Source organism: Rhinolophus sinicus, chromosome 2 (genome assembly GCF_057876585.1).
Source record: "Rhinolophus sinicus isolate RSI-liver-muscle chromosome 2, RSI-T2T, whole genome shotgun sequence".
In the NCBI taxonomy this organism is placed as follows: Eukaryota; Metazoa; Chordata; class Mammalia; order Chiroptera; family Rhinolophidae; genus Rhinolophus; species Rhinolophus sinicus.
Window position 1 is genome coordinate 11,066,545 of NC_142502.1, and position 21,583 is coordinate 11,088,127.

At 34.7% G+C, this 21,583-nt stretch overlaps 1 protein-coding gene across 14 annotated transcripts in view; it reads right to left on the reverse strand.

The window, feature by feature from the left end:
• The window catches only part of SCAF8 (SR-related CTD associated factor 8), a 200,964-nt gene that overhangs the window by 132,529 nt on the left and 46,852 nt on the right, over positions 1–21,583 (reverse strand). For all 14 annotated transcript variants that reach the window (XM_088795355.1, XM_088795354.1, XM_088795350.1 and 11 more), the window contains 9 exons: positions 19,093–19,254; positions 16,779–16,932; positions 15,777–15,907; positions 12,724–12,900; positions 11,649–11,728; positions 9,832–9,949; positions 3,987–4,118; positions 3,600–3,712; positions 2,167–2,360 (listed from right to left, as the gene is read on the reverse strand). In XM_088795355.1, the coding sequence (XP_088651481.1) occupies positions 2,167–2,360; positions 3,600–3,712; positions 3,987–4,118; positions 9,832–9,949; positions 11,649–11,728; positions 12,724–12,900; positions 15,777–15,907; positions 16,779–16,932; positions 19,093–19,254 (1,261 nt within the window). The remainder of the gene's footprint in view (positions 1–2,166; positions 2,361–3,599; positions 3,713–3,986; positions 4,119–9,831; positions 9,950–11,648; positions 11,729–12,723; positions 12,901–15,776; positions 15,908–16,778; positions 16,933–19,092; positions 19,255–21,583) is intronic.

Genomic DNA, 21,583 nt, shown 5'->3' on the forward strand with positions numbered 1-21,583 from the left:
GAACACAGGTTTGCAACCTGGTCTTACTCTGGCTAGCCCCAGCTCCAGCATCTCCCTATATGCGTGGGCTGAGGAATTGTTCTCCAGCAGGTCCCTGGTCACTGTTCTTCCCTGTTTCTTCTTTGCGTCACGGAGTCACGCCCTAAGAACATATACCTTAAATTCAACCAAAGTTTCAAGGGACAATGTATTAGTTTTCTTTTGCTGCTGTAACAACAAAATACCACAAACACAAAACGTATTCCCACAGTGCTGGGGGTCCTAACTGGGTCCCCAAGCTGCATCCATCTGCAGACTCTAGGGGAGAGCAGAATGTTTCCTTGCCTTTGCTCGGTCCTACAGGCAGCCTGCACTCCTTGGCTCATCACCTCCATCTTCAAAGACAATAGTGCAGATCTACCAACCTTTTTCTCCTCCCATCTTCACATCACCTTTTCTCTGACCTTGTTTCCCTCTTATAAAGACTCTTGGATTACACTGTGTTCTTCTGAGGAATCCAAGTTAACCTCCCCGCCTGAAGATGCTTACAATCACATCTGCAAAGCCCCTTTTACCATGCAAGGCAACATATCTACAAGCTCCAGTGATCTGGATGTGGACATCTGTGCGAGCCCATTAACCTTCCACCAAACCGGAGCAAATTTCTGAACCTCTCTCACTGAACAGTTCCCTCCTCTTACTCTGTCCTCCATATCACAGCTGCCTTCATCTCCCCAAAAACGGTTCCACATTTCCCCTACTCCTTCAATGTTATCTAATTATTCCCATGGATAACTCCATTCCACCACCCCCGACCCCAGAAAGCAATAATGAGTCTCCCCCATCCCATGAAAAGGGCACATGATTCCTAGAATGGTACTGTTTGTTGATGTTTCATATCCCCTGAATTATTTGCGAAAATTCTTGTATTCTAAGGACCAATGGTAAGGAGACATTACTGTATGTGTTTAAAATATGTTGGGACCACATAAAATTGATATTACTTCTGTGTAAGATAAGTTTTTAGGTAAAAAAAAAAAAATCAGAGACATACTTTAACTGTACTTTCTGAATTTGTTTATTGTGCTTTACCCATGAAGATAAAACAGCGATAGGAAATGAATTCCATGGTGAATACCTATGTAAATTGTGGCAGCAACAACATGACAAATCAGGTGACGAGCCAAATGAAAGAGACTATGTAAAAGCCCCGTCCTAAAATAAGCAATTCTGACTGTCCCATTGGTAATCGCGGGAAGAGGCACAGTGGAGGCTTAAGGTCAGACCTGGTAAGACACAGAACCTTTCAGAGTTCGGAACAGCAGCACCATTAGATGAACTGGCTCTCATAAACACATACGACTCTGGCAGGAAGCCAAAGCTTGTTCAACGTGCTAGAACTTAAGTAAGCAGATGGCTACTGCCTTCTATTTTAAGCCTGGATTTCCAAGATGCTTTAGCAGTGCCATAAGTTATACTAATTATTTATCTATTTCCGTGGCAGAAAATATTTACTTATAGATGTTTGGAAATCAAATAACCTGATCAGTATTCAGTCTTGGCAAAAAATGACAATTTGCTCCATTTTACGTACACTGCCCATCTGCAGTCTGTTGGCTCACGGCGGGAGTCATCACTCACTGAGAATCCTTTAGGGAGAATTTGGCACTCACTGCAATTTATTTTCCTATACCTCACATTCTAACAAAGTGAACACTCCCCTAGCCCTCTCCCAAAACAAAGTCCCACTATTGCCCAACTGTTCTAATCATACATCACAGATTAACATATAAAGGAGGGAAAGTTTGTACAATAGGAATGTCTCCTTCAGTCCTGACCCGGTGAGTTTATCCTCGGCTTCGAAACCCACATGCTTCCTACACTAATTACTCCTACAGACCTGGTGGTCGTAACTGGTTAGGACACTATGCACAGAAGACACTGACACTAGTCTTGGCCCACGTTAGGTATCATTAGTCAAGGCTTATGTTTTGTAACTTGCATTAAAAAAAATACAACTCTCAATAACCTTAGTATTTGAGGAGAAATTGATCTTCCCTTTTCTCTTCTCCCCTATCACTTTACAAAACCCAGGATAGCATTACTCATTTACCAAACCACTTTTCAAATTCTCAGTCTTAAAATAAGATTTAGAGAGCCCACAGTCTGTATAAGTGTGTCACTTACCACTTAATGTTTTCGATCTAATTGGAGGCAAGCCCTTCTTCTGTCGTTCTTTCTCCCTTTCTCTAGCTCTTCTCTCACTAGAGTACGAACGTGATGATTTCCTTTTTCTTTCCCGTGAGCGTGAGCGTGAGCGCTTTCTGTGTTTACGCTTACGAGAACCAGATCGTGACCTAGACCTTCGTTTTCTTGGTGATCTAAAAACAAAACCTTATTTTATTTCTAATAATCAACGTTACTCTTTTATCACTAGGTGAGAAAAAGAAAAAACAGGAAAAAAAAGGTTGTCTTATATTTGGTTACTTCTTAAAAAAGATTTAAGTATAATCAAACATCACACATGCATTTTCTAAAATCTATGTACTGCTTAGGTCCATACTGGGTGTAGATATTTGTTTTCAATGATTCTTACTAAGTCTGGGTTAGTATTAACAAACACAAAGAAGAACAGGAGAACGAGATCCTAGTAAGGGCCTCACTTTCTCTTAGTGTCTCCCAACTCATTTTTCAAACAAGAGTCAAGAACAGGGATGAAATACCAAAGAAAAATAAAAAGATCCTTTGGGTAATAAGCACTGTTACATTCTTAATTTCCAACAGAGCACTAGGCTACTATATAATTCTGCTTACAAGTTTTCAACTTCTAAAATTTTGCTGAACTTCACATTATAAAGTGATACTGAAACACTGTTTCTTTTTTGACTGTCAACCATACGCCAGTGAACTCTCTCCAAAATGCTTCTGTAGGTGTCGCAAGACAAATAAAGAAGCTGCTATGCTAGGCTACAACAAAGAAGTTTTCAGCACTAACATTGTAACTGCTGTAGCAAGATACTGTTCACATGAGGTAGAGTTAGAGAAAGTAGAACTGACAGGCTCGCCTTCACAAGAGGTAAATGCAAATAACTTCTTGAAACTAACAATAAATTACTAAAAAATGATCAAAGATACCACCCCCTCCTCTAGCATTTACTGTTCAGATTTTCAGGGTATTCACGTGTAGAAAATTGGGTATGAAAAAATGTTAAAGACTAATTATTTTTAAGAGAAAAATACAATAGAATTTCTAACACTGTTCCTCTACAGCCTGATTTAACTGTTGTTGAGAAGCATTATTATCCTAACAGCCTGAGGTGTCATCAAAATATTATTCACTAAGATGAGGTATAATCCAAAATCTAAGTCTCATGATATGGCTGTGATCCATGTATAATTTTCAAATAAATGGTCACAGATATAGCCAATTAAAAACGGAAGAAAGTATTTCTGATTTTCAAATTCTGAATTACTTCTTTCTGAGAGAATATAAGATGTCATTATAAGAATATAAAATGTCATTATAAGAAAAAAAAAGTTTCCTTAAATCTTGATGCAAAGAAATAAAGCCACCATTTTAAAAGTTTACACACAACTATTCTTAAATATTATTGTAGAACCTTGAACGGGATCGTGAGTGCGTTCTTGATCTTGAGCGAACAGCCACTTTCTTTGCTTCTTGTTCAAAGATCTCCTCTTCCACTCCATCCTGCCCTTCATCTATATCCATGTCCTCAAAAGTCAAAAGAAGAGCAAACAGACAAAATGTCTGGTTGAGACTCAGTACATGTTGACAATTCTGACGTACAAAATATTCACCACAGTAGCATTAATGCCTAATAGTAAAACGTTAGAGTGCGGAGCTTAAGTGTGGGGAGAAAAGCATTCAGGACATTACCATTATTTCACGTAAAATATTTAACATAAAATAAAAATTACCATACTTTATAGTATTTTTTCCTAACTAATTTATAAATATATGACCCAGAAAAGCATTTACTTTCTACCTGTTGCTGAATATCTATGGAATCATCCAAATTTGCTTCAGGTTCAAGAAAATGCTGTTGACTGCTCCCTTGTGATGGTGTTGCGGAATGCTCTGATCCAAATGTTCCTTCTTGACTATCCTGAGGGGTTGCCTATTGAGGATGAATACAAATACACAAACATTGGGAAATAATGAATATTATTACAAATGAAAATGTAAACATGCAAACATTACAATTAAAATTTTAAAAAGGAGCCCAATACAAAAAGAAATCCCATGTTTAATCTTTTATAATCAATCTAAAATTATACTTTTGTATAAATCCAAGTTTACTTATAAGCATGGAACATCATAAAAGGGGGAGAAGACTGGAAGATGACAATAGAATGATAAGATCAAGTAGGTATTCAAATAAACTTTTAAGAGTGGAAAATATAAACCTTCGAGATTAAAGGGATTATATGATGAATGACATATAATGGCACTAAATGAATCTAGAATTTAATTGGCAATTAGCATTTTTATAAAACGCTATAAATGAAAAGTCCTACAAAGTATTTTAAAGAACTAAGTCACATATTACATGTAAAGAAGCAATATGAAGCACAAATGCCAGTATCAAAATCACTGATCTAGCAAAACAATTCTCAACTTGGGCCTTCCCCACCTCCATCTTCAGGAATTCACAAAATAACATTAGAATGTACCCTGAGATGTGTAAAACATTTCAGAAAGTCTAATGAAAGTTAGGCAATGAAGCCTAATTATAGGAACATTTAAAATGTAAACTGGTTTTTCCCCTGGGACTAAAATTGCAGCAACTTGACACAGTGACACTGCTTGCATGATGCCAATCAGTACGACACTGATTAGCAATTTCATGTACTGTGGTAACAGTAAAAATGACAAGGGACATTATGGGGGAAAAAATGTCTCCTTACATAAATTCTCCTAAAACATATCTTGCAGGTGGTGAAGATGAGTAAAAATAGTTTCTGGTGACGAAGATTAATAAAAATGTTCCTGGTGGCACACAAGATAGGTACTGTAATATTTACAGTAAAGAGCAACTAAAAACTACTATTCCCTCCTTACAAACTCTGCCTGTGAACAAGGTCCTTGAACTCTGAATTTCAGTCTTCCTATGTGTAAAAGGAATACTAGCATAGTGATTATAGACAACCATATTGTTTATTAACTTCCAAGTTCTCAAGAGACTAGATCTTAACTGTTGCCAGCACAAAAAAGAAACGATAATTATGTGACTTGACAGTGGTGTTCGCTAACACTACGGTGGTGGTATAATACTACACCGTGTAAATGTATCAAATCAACACCTGTACACCTTCAATTCACAAAATGTTGTATGTCGATTATATTTCAATAGAACTTTTTTTTAATGACTCTTTGTCTAAGATGACATTTAAACTGAAAGAAAAGAAAGCATAAAAATGAAGAACCAAAAAGAACGTTAAAGAACCATTCCAAATCTCTTAATTTATGAAGGAAAAGGTTCCCCAAGGACAAGTAACATTTTCAAAGATTAGAAATAAATCAAAGCTAAAGTCAGAATTAGAAAAGACATCTATTATTTAAATACCTGTTCTATACCACAGTATCGACCCACAGAGTAGTAAATAAGAGTACTCTTTCTTCCAAAACAAATCAAAGGTGTTTTAAGCATAGTCCTGACTGACTTATGCCTTTAAAATGGTATAATAACGAAACTTTTAACACAAGAAGATAATTTTCAACTGCATCCTGAGCCTTACTATTTGGTTCTAATTCAGTACTTATATATTCTTCACATCATTTATTTCTTACCCCACCACTGACCTTAAGCCTCATTTCTACTCCATCCCCCTCCCTGTTTTTCACCCTCAGTTTTCTATCTACCAGTTAACCACTGGAAGTAATTCCCAAGATCCATTGCAACCAATTTTAATTTTTTAGTTTCTTTTTTGAGCAGTTCTACCTATTTAAAAAAATTGAGATTTCACGGGAACTCACAACTTTTATTCTTTCTTAGAAGTCCTATGAAGAACACAGAGAAAATTTCTGAAACTTAAAAAGTCCACTAAAATTTAAACCTAAGATAAGTTATGGAATCTTAGGTATAGGGCTTATTTTCCTATACTGTGTTTCCTCGAAAATAAGACCTACCCCGAAAATTAGCCCCAGTTAAGATCGTCAGCCAGACAGACGCAATTATTACGTTAAAACGATGTTCCAGAAGGAGATGACATGACTGTATTGAATAAATGTAGATTGTTGTACATGAAAAAATAAGACACCCCTGAAAATACTCCCTGGTGTGTCTTTTGGAGCAAAAATTCATACAAGATCCGGTGTTATTTTCGGGGAAACACAGGATATTGAAATGTTCTGCTATTTCATCATCCTAAGAATTATTCCATTCTTGCTCATCAATTATACCCAATTGTCAAAAAAGACTCAAATAATAAGAAAAATAAAAAGCATTAAAATTGTTGAGAAGGGTGTTTCAATAGTGCAATAAATCATCATTCAGTTTTAACTACATTACCAAAAATACTGCATTATATTTAAAGAAGGTATAAATAAGCTTGGAGACACCATCTTTGTAGTCTGCTTTTAGCTTTCCTTGGAACATGGTTACATATTTAGATTTCTCATTTTCTGTCCATAATGGCATAAAACAGAGGAACACATTTCACAATTATGAGACAAAGTAGAAGATGAATGCAAAGAAATAGCCTCATTCTAGACTTCAGTGATGATGGTGAAATTGAACATTTACGTGAAATATTAGACTGAGTTTTCAGATGAACATATCCTAAGGTGTATTTCTCAAACTCAACTGATGAGAGAAAAATGTATCTCTTAAGGACAAAAATAGGGTATTTTCATCCAATCTGTCATTCAACAAGGACTCCACCTTGTATTTTTGCGACAAGAATCTGGACTTTTTTGCTTTGCTAAGAAGGTGTGACATTTGAATTAAATTGAAACAGAAAGGTTTGCTGCATTTCAATTATATTAAAATTCTTAAAAGTTTTTTCCCCCTATCCCTTTAGTCTCACTTCTGTAAATTATTTGTAAGATGACATGAAAATATTTTTTAAAAGGCTCCACTGGACCCAGGTGACCATGACTTTTTTTTCCCCTTATATACTGGTATATGTCCTTAGTATACATCTCGTTTCTTCAACGATGTCCTCATGCAAAGCATCAATAAAAACAGAAGACAAGGATAATAGCAGCTAGCAGAGATGTCTTTCAAGGTTGCATTAACACTCATTAAGTGTTATATTTTGATCATTTATAAATCCCCCTTCCTCTGCTTTTCTCTGTGACAGGACAAACTTAGTTGAAGGCCTTACTAAAATCCACACATGCTATCCTATGCCTACAGCATTTTCTTGATTTATGATTGTAATAAACCTACCACCTTAGTACCCTGAAATGCAATTTATTTGAGCCTAGAGACATCAACTCATTTAATGCAACTCAAGGCTCTTAATATATCACCCATTTTAGGTTTTATCATGTTCAATTCTACTCTTTCCATTATATTCTTCTATATAAAAAATTACTGAAGCAAAATAAGTTACATATTTCTAACAGGCCACTTGGCAGCTCTTCATTCAGTGGTTGAATCTTCTATGTTTTTAATTCCTAACATTCTTTTTAAAGCCCTTTTTATTAGTCTTACCATTTTTATCATCAGCACTTCATTTTGAGCTATAGCTCACCTGACATCTTTTGAATAGCCTGATAAAACAATTATCATAACCAAGAGCTCCAACTTCCTCAAGACAACAGAAATCATTCCCCTTATGACACGATTACCTTCCTATTGTCAGGGATACTGGACCTCAACAAGGATGCAGGTGTGGTTAGGCTGCAATGTTTAGAGAGGCCCTAGCACTTCTATTCTGTAACAACTTCTAGGCAGCCATACTGAACTTACTGGTAAATAAAAATGCTTAATTTTTCTGTATATTTCACCCTAGCTTAAATACACTAAGGCAACTGGATTTGTAGAGCCAACTACACAATTTATTACATTTAACTGTTACTCTGTTGCTATATTCTCCAATTCTAAACTTAGTTTAAACACTATCCACCTTACGCACTAGAAAAGCTGCTTTTCTTCACCACTCCCCTTTCTTCATCACTCATTTTTGAACAACAAAGCTTTAAAGAACATCTACTCCTTCCAAATGGGTCTTAATGAGTTATCTTCTAAAATTTTGGAGAGAATGTATAGAGCAATTAATGACGCCAAGAGGTGTTTTTATTTAGGGGGAAGGGGATTGAGATTCTTAGGACAGAATCACTCTTGTCTCAAGTTTCTATTAACTTTCATTGTTCACTTCAATAACTTGGTGTTAATTACAAGCTGGTCAACAGTGCTACCTTGATTTTATTGCCTCTACTAACCCTTGTGAAATGAAACTGGAACTAAAGCAATTCAAAAGTACCACATTTATACATGAACAAATCTGCTGCTTGGATAAGTTCTGTCATCACTACCTCTCGCCCTCTGAGATTTTTATTGTCTCAATGACAACTTGTTTCTTTTCCTTTAACTACAACTTATATTGTTCTTTGAACAACATCCACATGTTCTTCACCGGGCTCCATCTTCAAGTTCCTGAATTCTCAGGCAGAAACATATGTGCCCGACATAAAATACTGCACCTACTCCAATCACTGCTATCAGAATTATTTCTTCAAAATAAGGTATGGAATTCCATTCCATAATTTCCAGGTACAAGTTCCAACCTAGCAAATATCATTAATATTAATTTCACATTTACTATTTGCATTAAAAGGACAACTTCAGAGCCCAGTAGTGTCTAAGGTTCGCTACCCTTTCAAACTAAAGTAACTCTTCCCTCTTCCACATTCCCGGTCTCTCACTTGTACCTGTTACAGAATCTAGAATTTTACCTTGTGTTCACACGGACGTCGCTCCATAAAGAAGCGGTTACGTGAGGTCTTGCTTTTCTGTTCGTCGCTGTGTGTATCATTTATCTAGCAATCCCTACTTTTAAATGTTTGTGATATTGTGTTACATTCATTTGCGCCAAAGAGTTTTGAGTATTACGAAGAAGTGTGAGTGGAGATATTTCCAAACATGTATATGCTAAGCAGTTTACATCTATAAGTACTTCTCATCTAGAGCAAAAACAGGATTTATAATGGATTCAGTCCTGTCTTTGCAAGTTGACATATTTGATCAATTCTAAGGTGCGATTTTTCTTCACATTTGCTCAGCCCTGAAATTAATAAAATTCTTACAACTCCAGGGGATGTTATACTTTAGAAGAGATTAAAAATTCTTAGCTAACGATATACATCTAGACTACCGATATACATCAGCTGTATACTTTTGCATTAGACATTTCATTTCACTGAACTTCAATTTCCTGTGGTGTAAACTGGGAGTCAAAAGGCCTAGCTCATTAAGCATTAAATAGAAGCATGCCTAGAAGTTCTTGCCTCGTGGTAACAGCCTAAGTAAAGGCAGCAATCTATGTTGTCATCATCACCATCAACAACAGCGCTCACCACCATGCGCTTGATGACAGGGAACTGAGTGCGGAGGAGAGCACATGGCGCTCCAAGTTGTAACAGTGAAACGCCATCTGTCTTCTATTCTACACTCCAGTGGACTGAGATTAAATTCTACAATGTTCTCAACTGATTCGTAAGTTGCTAGAGCACATTTTGATTATAGAAAAAGTGTAAAGGTCCTGGAAAGACTGATCATCCTAGTAAGAAATAGCAGAAGAAAAACTACCACACTTGTGACACACCGATTCCTAGCACACAGACAGCAATAACTCTAAAGACGGTAAGATGGAGTTCTAAACCTTTTGAGGCTGTTGCTGTTCCAGGAGTTGCTGTCTGAGATGTTCAAGGTTTTGCTGCTGTAGTTGTTCTGCTATCTGATGAAAAATGGAATTGTTCACAGATTCCGAAACATGAGAACTAAAAGGAAAAACAAGTGGAAATCTATTTTAAAATCCAGTAAAGATAATATGAAAATAAAACTGAGTATCCAAACCTCCCCAAATGCCAAATAAATGAAGCATATTCTACTACAATGTTTACTGTTGAAATATTAACACAGAAAATGGAATACCTCAAAACATTAACATGTTAAAACAGAAATATATTCTCCAATAGTGTTTTAATAGGACGTGTTAGAAATACTCTGATGAAGATCTGATACTATCTCATACTATTAAATACAAATAAATTAGTACTTTTTACATTCGAACACTTTAAGAAAAGCTCAGTAAAACACTTATAAAAACAGTTAAAAAGTATTTAAACATTGTCACTTTAACTTCTCTAACTATGAGATAGTGGGAGAAATGTTCTATCAATAATAACATACGAAATGTACAATTATAATTGACCATAAACTCATAAAATTAATCTCCTTCCATTGAAAAGCATTCACATTATTAGGTATGTTAACAGAAACAATGTTTAGAGAAGAGGAAATAATTTAACTATACTCTGGGAAATTCACACCTGGAATACACCTGGAATTCTGGGTGCCACAAGGTAAGACATGAACAAAAAAGAGGGCATCCCAAAAGGGACAATCAGGATGGTGAGAAGTCTTGAAATAGTTGAAAAAAAGAGTACGTCATCTGGATCAAATAAACCTAAGGGGAAGAATGATACCTATCTTCAAAAACTGAAGGGCTATGTCTCAAAGATAACGGAGCATATTTATTTCCTTGCTTCAGAAAGCAAAACAGATGTGTGTGTAGACAGCAAATCAAACAAGATTCGGTAACAAAATAACATACAGCAGTAACAATTACTCAGCTTCTCGCAATGGAAGGCATTAATTAACACCTTGGATAAATACCATTAGGACTGTTACATAAGATTCTTATATTGTTCAGGACACTGATCTACATGATCTCAGACGCTTCATCTAACTTTATAATTCATAATTAAAATATTAGTTTTTAATTTTTTCAAGTAGAATCTCTTTATCAAATGGATTTATTTGTATGTTTATACATTACATAAATAATTTTTAAACATATTATCCCAATATATAAAACTATTAACTTCTGTTTGAAGCAAGATTCTCAGAGGCTTTCCCCATTCATCATCCCTCTTCCCTTCTCCCACCTTCCACATACTGCACCTCCCCTCTCCAACAATCTACTCCCTACTGGTCCTTTCACAGAACCTAGGGCTCTGCTCAATTTTTTGGAAAAAAATAAATAACTGATCTAAATAAAAACACACAATCTAATTCTTTAAAAACCAAAGTCCCTATTTGATATACTTCCTAGAAGTGGTCATTGGCAACAGAAGCAAGCTTCTTTACTATTATTTCAAATATTCTTACAAGTGAGTTAAATAATTTAAAGTTTAACATAGAGAAAATATCACAACTAGATTTATCAACATTTACCAACTTTCCTGTACTTTTGACATAGCCCAACTATTTGCAAAGATCTGAGAGTCAAAATAATATAGTGAGGCAACAAGACAGCAACCCTACCATCTTTCTATGTTAGAGCAAAACAGCCTGAAATAATAACCCAACTTATTCAAAGTATACTTAGTAGTTCAGATGGCAACGTCCCATCCAATGTTTATAAAAATAACAGAAAAAAATTATGGTTATAAGGAAAAACATAGCAATTCTTACAGTTGAGAAGTTGGAATTTCCTTTTTGGATTCTTCACTATGCTCAGAATCTTCCCCAAAATCAAACCTATCCATCAACTTCTAAGTGGGGAAGAAGAAAAAAAAGAGAAATACACAAATTAAAAAGTGCTTCTCACAAATATGTTACAAATGCTATTTTAAAGGTCATGCCATCCACTAATTTATCTCTATCACTTAATATGAAAATGTTTCATACAATTTTATGTTATACTATATGAAATAAAGCATTTTATGAGTAGATCTTTACTTTTCATTATTTTCACATACGTTGCCTTATGTAACAAAACAAATCATGACACACACAGGATTAATACCAATACTCTAACTTTACAAAAGAGAATATTAGAATTAAAATAATTCAGTAACTTGCCAATGGCAATAAAGGTTGAATAAACAACAGCTAGGACTAGTCTAGTTTTCTGAGAATGTTCCACTGTTTCCTAAATGGCCTTTAAATTGGTATTTAAAATTTAATACCAATTTAAAATTTAATACCAATATTAAAATTATGGGTATTTTAATATTCCCATAATTGACAAGAATATTGAGGGTACCATACAATGACACTACACAAGAAAGATATTCACCTTTAAAAACATTATACTTTATAGTTAGATCTCAACTTATCAAAATACTGTAGAACAGTGACAACTTACAGAGTTGTTTTCTGAACTTAACACACTGAACAATTTCAATTTTAGCAGGTTAAAATTATAGAACATAGAACCGTAATTAATATATTTGTGACATCCAAAAAAGAAATTTAAAAATTCAGAAAACAATCATTTGCCCCAATGGTGAATATACAATTTTACTGACCCGTAAATCTTTATCTTTAGTCAAAAGCAAATATTCTAAATGTTTCAAGTGGAATTAAAAATCACTTAATTTCTTTCAGAAGTTCGGACCTTTTGTAAAACTTAGGATGCCGTACTACAGTACGGTGGATACTAAAATAGTTCTACGATAAAATGTAATTTACAGAATTAGAATCCATGTGCAGTACATAGAATTCACTAATTGACATAGGACAGATCTGATGTCTTAACGTCTACCTTGTTAAAGGACACTCCCTGCTCTAAGGGATTGAGGGTGCTGGCTGCGGCAGCCGCAGCGGTCAGCTGCGCCGTCAGCGCCTGCAACTGAACAACAAGACCAGCATCCAGGGCCTGCAGGATGGAAGGCTGAGGCTTCTGCTGTTGTATCTGCAAAGTCTGTATTAACTGCTGAAACTGGAAGGGGAAAACAAAGGAAAATGAATACAAACAGGTGCTGGGTTTTATCTACAAGAACACCTATCTAAAACTTTTAGTCAATAAAATTCATTCTAGTCTTTGGAGATCAGGAAAAAATATAAACTAACTCAAAACAACAGCTAATTTAAAAAAAAAAAAAAAAAAGAACTTGTGTGCCATATATAGTACATTCCTTAATAAGTTTGTCTGGCTTCTAGAAAGTCACAGAATTTAAAAAAAAATAAAGTGGTCGTACAATGATAACCAGATAAAGAATTCATCACAAGCAGACTCGTTTTTTTCACTAAGCTTTTCATCCCTTCTTCAAAGAATTAACTTAATCTCTGTAAAAGGACAAGCACTAAACACAACTGCTTCTGCTATTTTTCAGATTTGTTATCTGAAAACACGTTTCCTGAAAGCAGGAAAAGCAAAGAAAACTGTCCTTTGGAGCAGAGTCTGAAACTAAAGAAATTAAAGGTGAACAGTGTCAATAAGAGTTTAAAGCAACTCCTGTTCCCCCATTCATCCACCCTCTTAAAAAACAGAAACGATAGTAAGATTCTGAAGATATTTCATGGTTAAGCACAAATCCTGAGAACATCCTAGAATTAATATTTTTCTAATCACTACCTAAATCCAAATTAAATCTGAAAATTATCAGTTTAGAATAGAAAAATACAAATAGCAAAACTATTGCTAAACAAGACACTTGTACTTTTTGTAACAAACAAGTCATTTAACCATCAAATAAACATTTACTAGACTACTAATGTAACAGCAAAGAAAATAAAAATGGTATAAAAATGTATGACCATTGAGTTACTGCAGTGAGGAAGCTACAGAACAGACAAGATGGAGGAAGGGAGAGAAGGAAATAAAGGGAAGGGGAAGGAAAGGAAAAGAGGAAAAGGAGGAAGAAGGAAGGAAATGCCGTGTCTGTCCTTTACGCACTATAACAGCCCCTTCTGACACCCCCGTTTTGCCCAAGAGCACGGTTACTCCAGGGTCAAACCACTGCAGCATCCTTTTCCCTCTACTCTGACTTCATATTCTATCAATTACTATGTTTTCTTCACTCTCTGTGTACTATTTCTTCTGGAAAATCCCTTCTCCTGCCAAAAGTATTTATTTTAACGGGTATTTTTTTTAAATGAGAGTATTTGTTTTAGGCATTATTTTCAAAATATCATTATCACAAAATAAAATTAATAATTCAAAAATTTTATGTATTATCAATTCACTTTACCAACTGTCCCAAAAATTTAACTATATTTTTTACTGTATTTGAATATTTTGACTATAGTTGGTTTTTACATTTTTAAAATCTAGAATGGTCCCACTTTTTTTGACACTGTCCTTTTTAGAGTCTATAAACACTATTTTTTACATATTCATTACTTCCCTTCCAGTATCACTGTTAACAGAACAAAGATACTTCTATCTCCAGACGTTTGTCCTCTCCCATCCATTAAAATACTGTTCGGTTCATGTGATGGGCATCAACATAAAAATCTCTGGTAATTCCCCACTGCTTAGCATATCAAGCCTTTATTTCTCAAAACCATTTATGTGTTTTGAAACCCAGGTCCCAGACTTAAGTCTGCCATTTCAACTTTGTAACTAATAACTTGCATGCACAGACCACCTTATTCTCCAGACAACGCAACTCTAAAATATCTTTTGTATACACAATATTGTTATGCCTCTATACATTAGTCATCCATTCCACAAAAAATGTATTGAACACCTGCTATAACATAGAAACTGGAGATACAGCAGTGAACAAAACTGACAAAAACCCTTGTCCCTGTATAGCATACATTCCAATGGGAAGAGACAGAGAACAAATAAAATAAGTAAATTATATAACGGAACAGAAGGTAGTAAGTGCTAAGGAAGGAACCAAGTAAGGCAGGTGATAGAGAAAGGAGCATAAAGAGATGCAAGGCAGAGTTTGCAGTTTTAAATCACTCTTCAAAGGCTTCACTGGGGTGACATTTAAACAAAACCTTACAGGTGGTTGAAACTAGGGTTTCTAGGTGGGAATTCCCGCCCGTTCTCAGGAATTTTTTGCTTTCCCGTTCCCGAATCCCAAAATATAAACTGTTTTCTGTTCTCCATGATGAATCGTTTCCACAAAGTGACAGGCGATACTACCAACCACCTGGGTTCAAGGAGCTGATTTTCCCTATTTCCTGACCAACTTTCCCGAACAGGCGGGAATTCCTGCCTGGAAACCCTAGTTGAAACCCTGTGAATATGTGGGTAAGTTCAGGAAGTTTTACTTACAGATCACAATTAATTTGATCTTTAAAGGATAGGTTAAAAAAAAAAAGAGAGAGATGCTAATGAGGGGCTATCCTCACATCCTGCCATTTCAAGTCTCAATTCAAATGCCACTTCCTCAGAGACCCATTCTCATCGCTACCCTCTCTAATTATGACCCCATCCCTCAAACAGTTAGTTACTCTAAAGATTTACGGTTTCAAGTCACATATCACTAGCTAAAGAATGTTTTATACTTTTTTATTGTCTGTCTCCTGTAACATAGGAAGACATCTTCTCCTAATAGAAGACCTCCCTGTCTCATTACTAGAGCAACAATAGTACCTAATAATGTTTGGCAGAAACTATGTGCACTAAATTAATAATTTTTGTGAAAAATTAACTTTTTCTAAAACATTCTATAATAACATAAAAGTGTTCAGGGTGCATTACTAAATGAAAAAATCAAGTTACACAATACTATACATAGTGTGATACTATTTTTAACAAAACAAAAACACATATTCTTTAGGTGGTATATTATGAAATAATACATTAGGAAAATATAGTAAGTTCCAAATCATTGTCAGCAAAATGCTGCTCACCTGCTGGCCTTGAGGACTTTGCAGGATCTGAGCTACAGCTGTGAGCGTATCAGTATTTGCTATCTGGGAAACCCACGGATCAGGTAAACCTTGGACCACAGTGGCTGGAGTAACAGGTGTCACAGGAGTTCCTTTTAAAAAAGACATCACACCCAATAAATATATAATAAATAAGGCTTGAAAAGGTAGAAAGATTTGCTGTCACTTTCATAAAATATATACAAATTTAAATAAATATTTTTATTGTCTCTATATTGAAAAATCATTACAGAATTAGTTAGGTTAAAATAAAGTACCAAAAAGATTATCTACTCGTCTTCAGTTAAGCAAGCTACTACTTTAAAGAAGCCTACAATACTTAGCACTCATTTAAAGTCTTACTACAGAAGTAAATTCAATTATGTAACGAAATATTCAAAATACAATCAACGAAAAACTGTAAAATAGTGTGTACAATATAAAACTATTTTTCTTTAAGAATTTGTGCACACATGCGTGCACACACACAAACCATAAAATAAATATATACCAAAATGTTAACAAATGTAATTCTTGGATGATGATAAAAAATTATAAATTTCATTTAAATACCTCAAAAAGCTTAGTACTAAAGTATTTGTGACTCCACTAAATAAGTTTTCCAGGGTTCCTTATAAATGCTAAGTTTCTGTGGTATACTGTGAATATCAAATTGATTTGCATACAAGTTTTAAAGATTACAGACAGCCTAAATCAGAAAAAAACCTAAGCAATACATCCATTTCCCAAAGTTCATTATATTTATGTTTCTAGGGATTAAAACAATTCAGCTCCCTAATTTTTAGAAAGAATTACATACAAATATAATTTCTGATTGTATTTTTCCTTTAAATTACTTTCCCTTTCAATTAACCACTGCTAGACAAATTCTCCTGCAGCCAAACTGTTATTTTACATATGAATAATCACCTGAAAAGTATGAGCAGAATATTCGGAAAAGAACACTCGATCAAAGCAACGTACCTGGGGTATTGCTCATAGCAGCAGTAGCACTGGCCAGGACAGGCGTGACAACTGGAGGAGGGATTCCTGCTGCCATATCCAAAAGAGGCTGAATAATCTCGCTCTTGAATACATTATTCTTCTGCCACAAGTTTAATACTCTCACTATTTTACTCTAGAGGAAAATAAAGAAAATGGACATTTTATTTTTTTGATTTCCAAATGTTAGCACAGTCAAATAGCAACTAGTTGGGCAGTGGGTGGGAAGGACTAAAATACTTCTCCAGTGCTTTCCACCCCGAAACTATGTTTCTATAATTTTGCATTTGCTAACACTAACTCACGTGAAAAAAAAAGTTCATTTTGACAGATGTAGAAGGTAAATGAAAACTACATTTAGCAGAAGGCGGAAATGGCAACTAGGTTTCAGCTTCCATGTGACTGAAGCCCGATGAGATCATGGTCATGGTTGGCTAGGAAACTGCGTTAAGGCTGCTGAGGCAGGTCAGGAGTCAACACAGCACTCAAGTCATATTTACAGGGAATTGTTAACTTTGTTTATCTTTTAAACAAATAAGTAACATCAAGACAGAGTCCTTATCTTATATGAGTTTTTCAAATTTTCATTTTAAAACTAAGGACAGGGGCAGGTTATTTCCTCACATAAATAGTTAACTAAACTTACTTTCTTTCACAACTTATCAGCATATAAAAGTTATATAAACAACACTAAGTATTAGTTATTGACTACTGTAACATTACTTACTCCATTAGGAAGATAATTTAAATGATAGGCTGGAATTAAGTATTAACTTCTGTTAAATGTACATAGTTTATAATAGTAAAATAAGCAATTTTAAGAATGAAGATCTGGTTCACCTTTAAATCCCTTACAATATTATACTGATGAATTTTCAAACTACATTAACATGCAAATTTTTGTACTTCAAATGAAGCATAAGAAAATTACACAAAGAAATGCTTCATACCTTCTGATTTGACTCTCCTTTCTAAGACGTGAGCACTTAGAAAGTACCTTAGTCTTTTGTTTTATAGAAAAAAATCTTCCAGTTCCCAAGACACTCATCCTGTACTTCAAAAATAAGCCAGTCTCTGAAAGGTATCATTCTATGTATCATTCTACATACAAACAAATAATGCTTCTAGTTTATGACTGATATTACAGTATCAATGTAATCTTTCCTACTGTGGTTAAAAAAAAATCCATTATCTTAAACTCTATTAGTATCTTAAACTCCCTGAGAAACACTCTTATTATGAAGTCTACAAACTTAACACTGATTTGTTCATAGTAAGTGACAGAAATCCAAGTACAAACTAGTGAAATTTCTAAATCAAAGTGTTTAACTTACTTTAAAAAATGTATACGTAAAATTTTAAATGAGTTATTCTAGGTGGGATTCTAAGGTATCTATTTTAAGAATCAGTTACAACAGGTCTCTTAAAATTCTTTTGCCTGCACAGAATTATCAAAATACCAAAGTAATTTAAAAAAACAAACTTCTGTCTCAAGAAGTATGTCCAAGAATAGTTTACAAAGAATGATACAATAATTTATCTCCATAATAACATTTTTAATTATTAAAAGTAAAAACTACCTAATCTTGCTGTACTCGAGATGAAGTGAAAGATGTGGTATGCTTTTAAGTTTTATGGTTCTTCCTTAAAGCAACCATTAGTCTTCATCTATTCTTACCGTTTCCGACATAATCAGTATTGCAATCAACCCTGTCAGAAGAGCATACTAAATTTCCAAATCAGCATCCAAAATAAGTAAACTTCTAATATTTTTGAGCACACACGAAGATAAACAACCCCTTTTTATTCTCTCTTAGGGTCTAAAGCCTCCTTTTTATGTGGTAAAGAATATTTATTCATTCAGATCTAGCAGACATTGTGGTGTGGTTTTTAGCACTAATAAAACTCTACCATAAAAGAATTCTGATATGCATTTAGTTATTTTCTATTAATTGCTTGGAAAATCCATTTTTTACAGACACTAAATAGGTAAACGAGGTCAAATAAAATTCTGCATTGGTCGTGTGTAAATACATAAACTGTTAGTATAATACCAAAAGCTTACGATAGCAAGTTACTTTAACACTAATTGCTTCAATAAATTAAAAAGCAGCAAAATCAACATCTTTCCACACTGCTTAAGAAGATTCTAAGGACAAAAAGGAACATGGATAGTGTAACAAGCAGATTCGAATCAGGAATAACTAAGAGTAAAGGATAACCTAAAATCATAAATTAAGATAATCTAAGGAGTCTTAAGACCAAAAGGGTAATGTATCTATTTAAAACAGCCTACCTTGTCATCCCCAGGGCAACGATATAAATTCTGGAAAGTGCTAATGATGTTATTACTAAATCTGGGTGCAAACACATCCTTTTCTTGACCAAACTGATGTCGAGATTGTCGTACAATGGAATCAATAACATAAAGTCCAGGTACCTTGTATTCTGGTTTACACTGATAAAAAAAACAAAAGTGGGAAGGGAAAGAAATAAGAAGGTAAAATTCCTGATAGACAAAAATCATTATAAATCCTACACAAACACAAAAACACTCTTCATGTTGAGGTAACAAGTATTCAGATGTTGACTATTCCACACCATCTTTGTCTGGAATGGCATTTTAAAGAACCTACTTAGGGAATTTGGCACAAAATGCAGCATTAACAGTAACCCTGCCCCGCCTCACCCCACCCCACCCCACCCCACCCCACCCCAACCCCCAAAAAGCAGAATCTGCTTTGGCTACTCTACACACTCACTTCAACTGCCACTCACCTAAGTTCTAAAACAGGACTGAATAACTGTCCTGAACTGACCAAAAAAAAGGACAAATAAGAAACTGCTATAATTAATTCTGTTTAATGATTTTGCAAAGCCACATGGAAGCAAATTCAGGAAACAAGGGCTCTAGAGAAAGCATTGCCAAGGTGTATTACACTTCATCTGAAACACATAATTAAAGGGTTTCTGTAGTAATGTTGGAACAAAAACAAACTGCAAATTGTAACATTCTAGATAGACTGAGCCCAAAGTTCCAAAACTTTTCTCCGTATGACAAATGTAAGAAAGATGAGACATTAGAGTTTTGACTCTCGGAATCCAGCCTATGAAAACATTTTCTAACTACCCACTGACAAACGTTTCCCAACTTTCTCATCCACAACTCAAAGTGGGAACATCAATGTCTCCTGCGTTCCTGCCACAAGCTCTGCCAGCCTGGCTGGTGAAGAATCATGTTTCTAACAAGCTCACCGCTCCTAGTTTGTCTCCACATCCAAAAGCATAAGAAAACCTGCTTCGCAAACATATGCTGATTAAAGTAGAATCACCGCTGCAAAAAGCAGGTTCAACTTTTGGGTCTAATTATAAAGTATTTCACCCAAAGTAATTTCCTGGAAATCACATACAGCACTAAATCAAAACTGTGTTCTTCAAAAACTCTTCTGGAAACCTGAGTACCAGTGAGAAAGGACCTTCAATCCACTTGGAATACACTTACACGTTTCTAATAGGATTTTTAGCTGAGACAATGCGTGATTTCACTGCAAAAAACATGGTATTTCATATGTTACTTCAAGTCCTTTTTAAAATCCTTCTTTACGGTCTTTAAAAGTCAAAAATATGAAGGGACCTTTAGTACCAATTCACAAGTACCTACCGCAAGATTCTGGCTGTTAAGTACTTGGAGTATTACATAAAAGGGCAATAATGTTAGTGTTTGGGTTTTAAAGTTTTAGGTTTAATCTACAAGATTCAGAAATACCTGCTGTTTAAAATTATCATCTTTCAAAGTCTGAAATAGTTAGTTTTCCTTCAAATTGCCCCAAATCTAGCACATGTGTCCTTCAGTTCCCATTGTCTGGCCAACGCGCTTTTCCTTTGACTGCCCTACATTCAGAGAAGTATGTACCTAGCCAGTCAACACTTCCATGCCAGAGAAGAGCAGAAAACTTTTAAAATGTAACGAAAAGCAGGACATCCACTTTGGTAAATATTATCTATTTCCTAATGCCACAAACAGGTGATTAATAATTATCTATTAGCTGACTTACTGGCATTTTTATCTTCCCAATCTGATGTAGAATGTATTATTATCTTGAGAGGAAAGCAGGATGTAATTTATAAGTTGCTGGTAAGAGCTTTAAAAATTAACACTGAATAGAAAATAAATAATGCACTGAGTTTAAAAAAAACAAATACACCTTTTCTTTGATTTATTTAAAAAGAAACTTGGATTATAAGCTCATGATACAGAAGAATCATGAGTGGACCATACAATAAATGGGCCTTTCTGAAGATTACCAAGCTTCAGAAATACAGGAGCAGTTTTAGCTATAAGGCCTACGAAAAAAACATTTCCACAATATCTTTAGACGTACTACATAATTAGATGTTGTGGGATAGAACTGCCTTCACTGGTAGATTAGTGACATAAAATGGCAAAAAAAAAAATAAAATAAAAAAAAATTGTTAGTATAATTCAATGTTTTTAAATAACTTAATATTTGCTAAAGTTGGATAAGTCACCAACTAGAAACTTGGGAGAATTAAAACCAAAAACCTGAAATGTTCTCTCAATTTCCTCTTCAAGTTCTACCAGCACTGAAAATAAGAATTCTTAAGACTTTCCAATGGCATGAGGTATTTTTTTACTCTTTGAATATTTTTTTAAAAAGCTATTTCATTAAATTTTCAGCTACTTAATCTTCAAACTATATACTAATAACTTCCAATGTCTTGTGTTACAAAGAAGTAACCCTTTGTGGGGGTGAGGAAGGCAATAA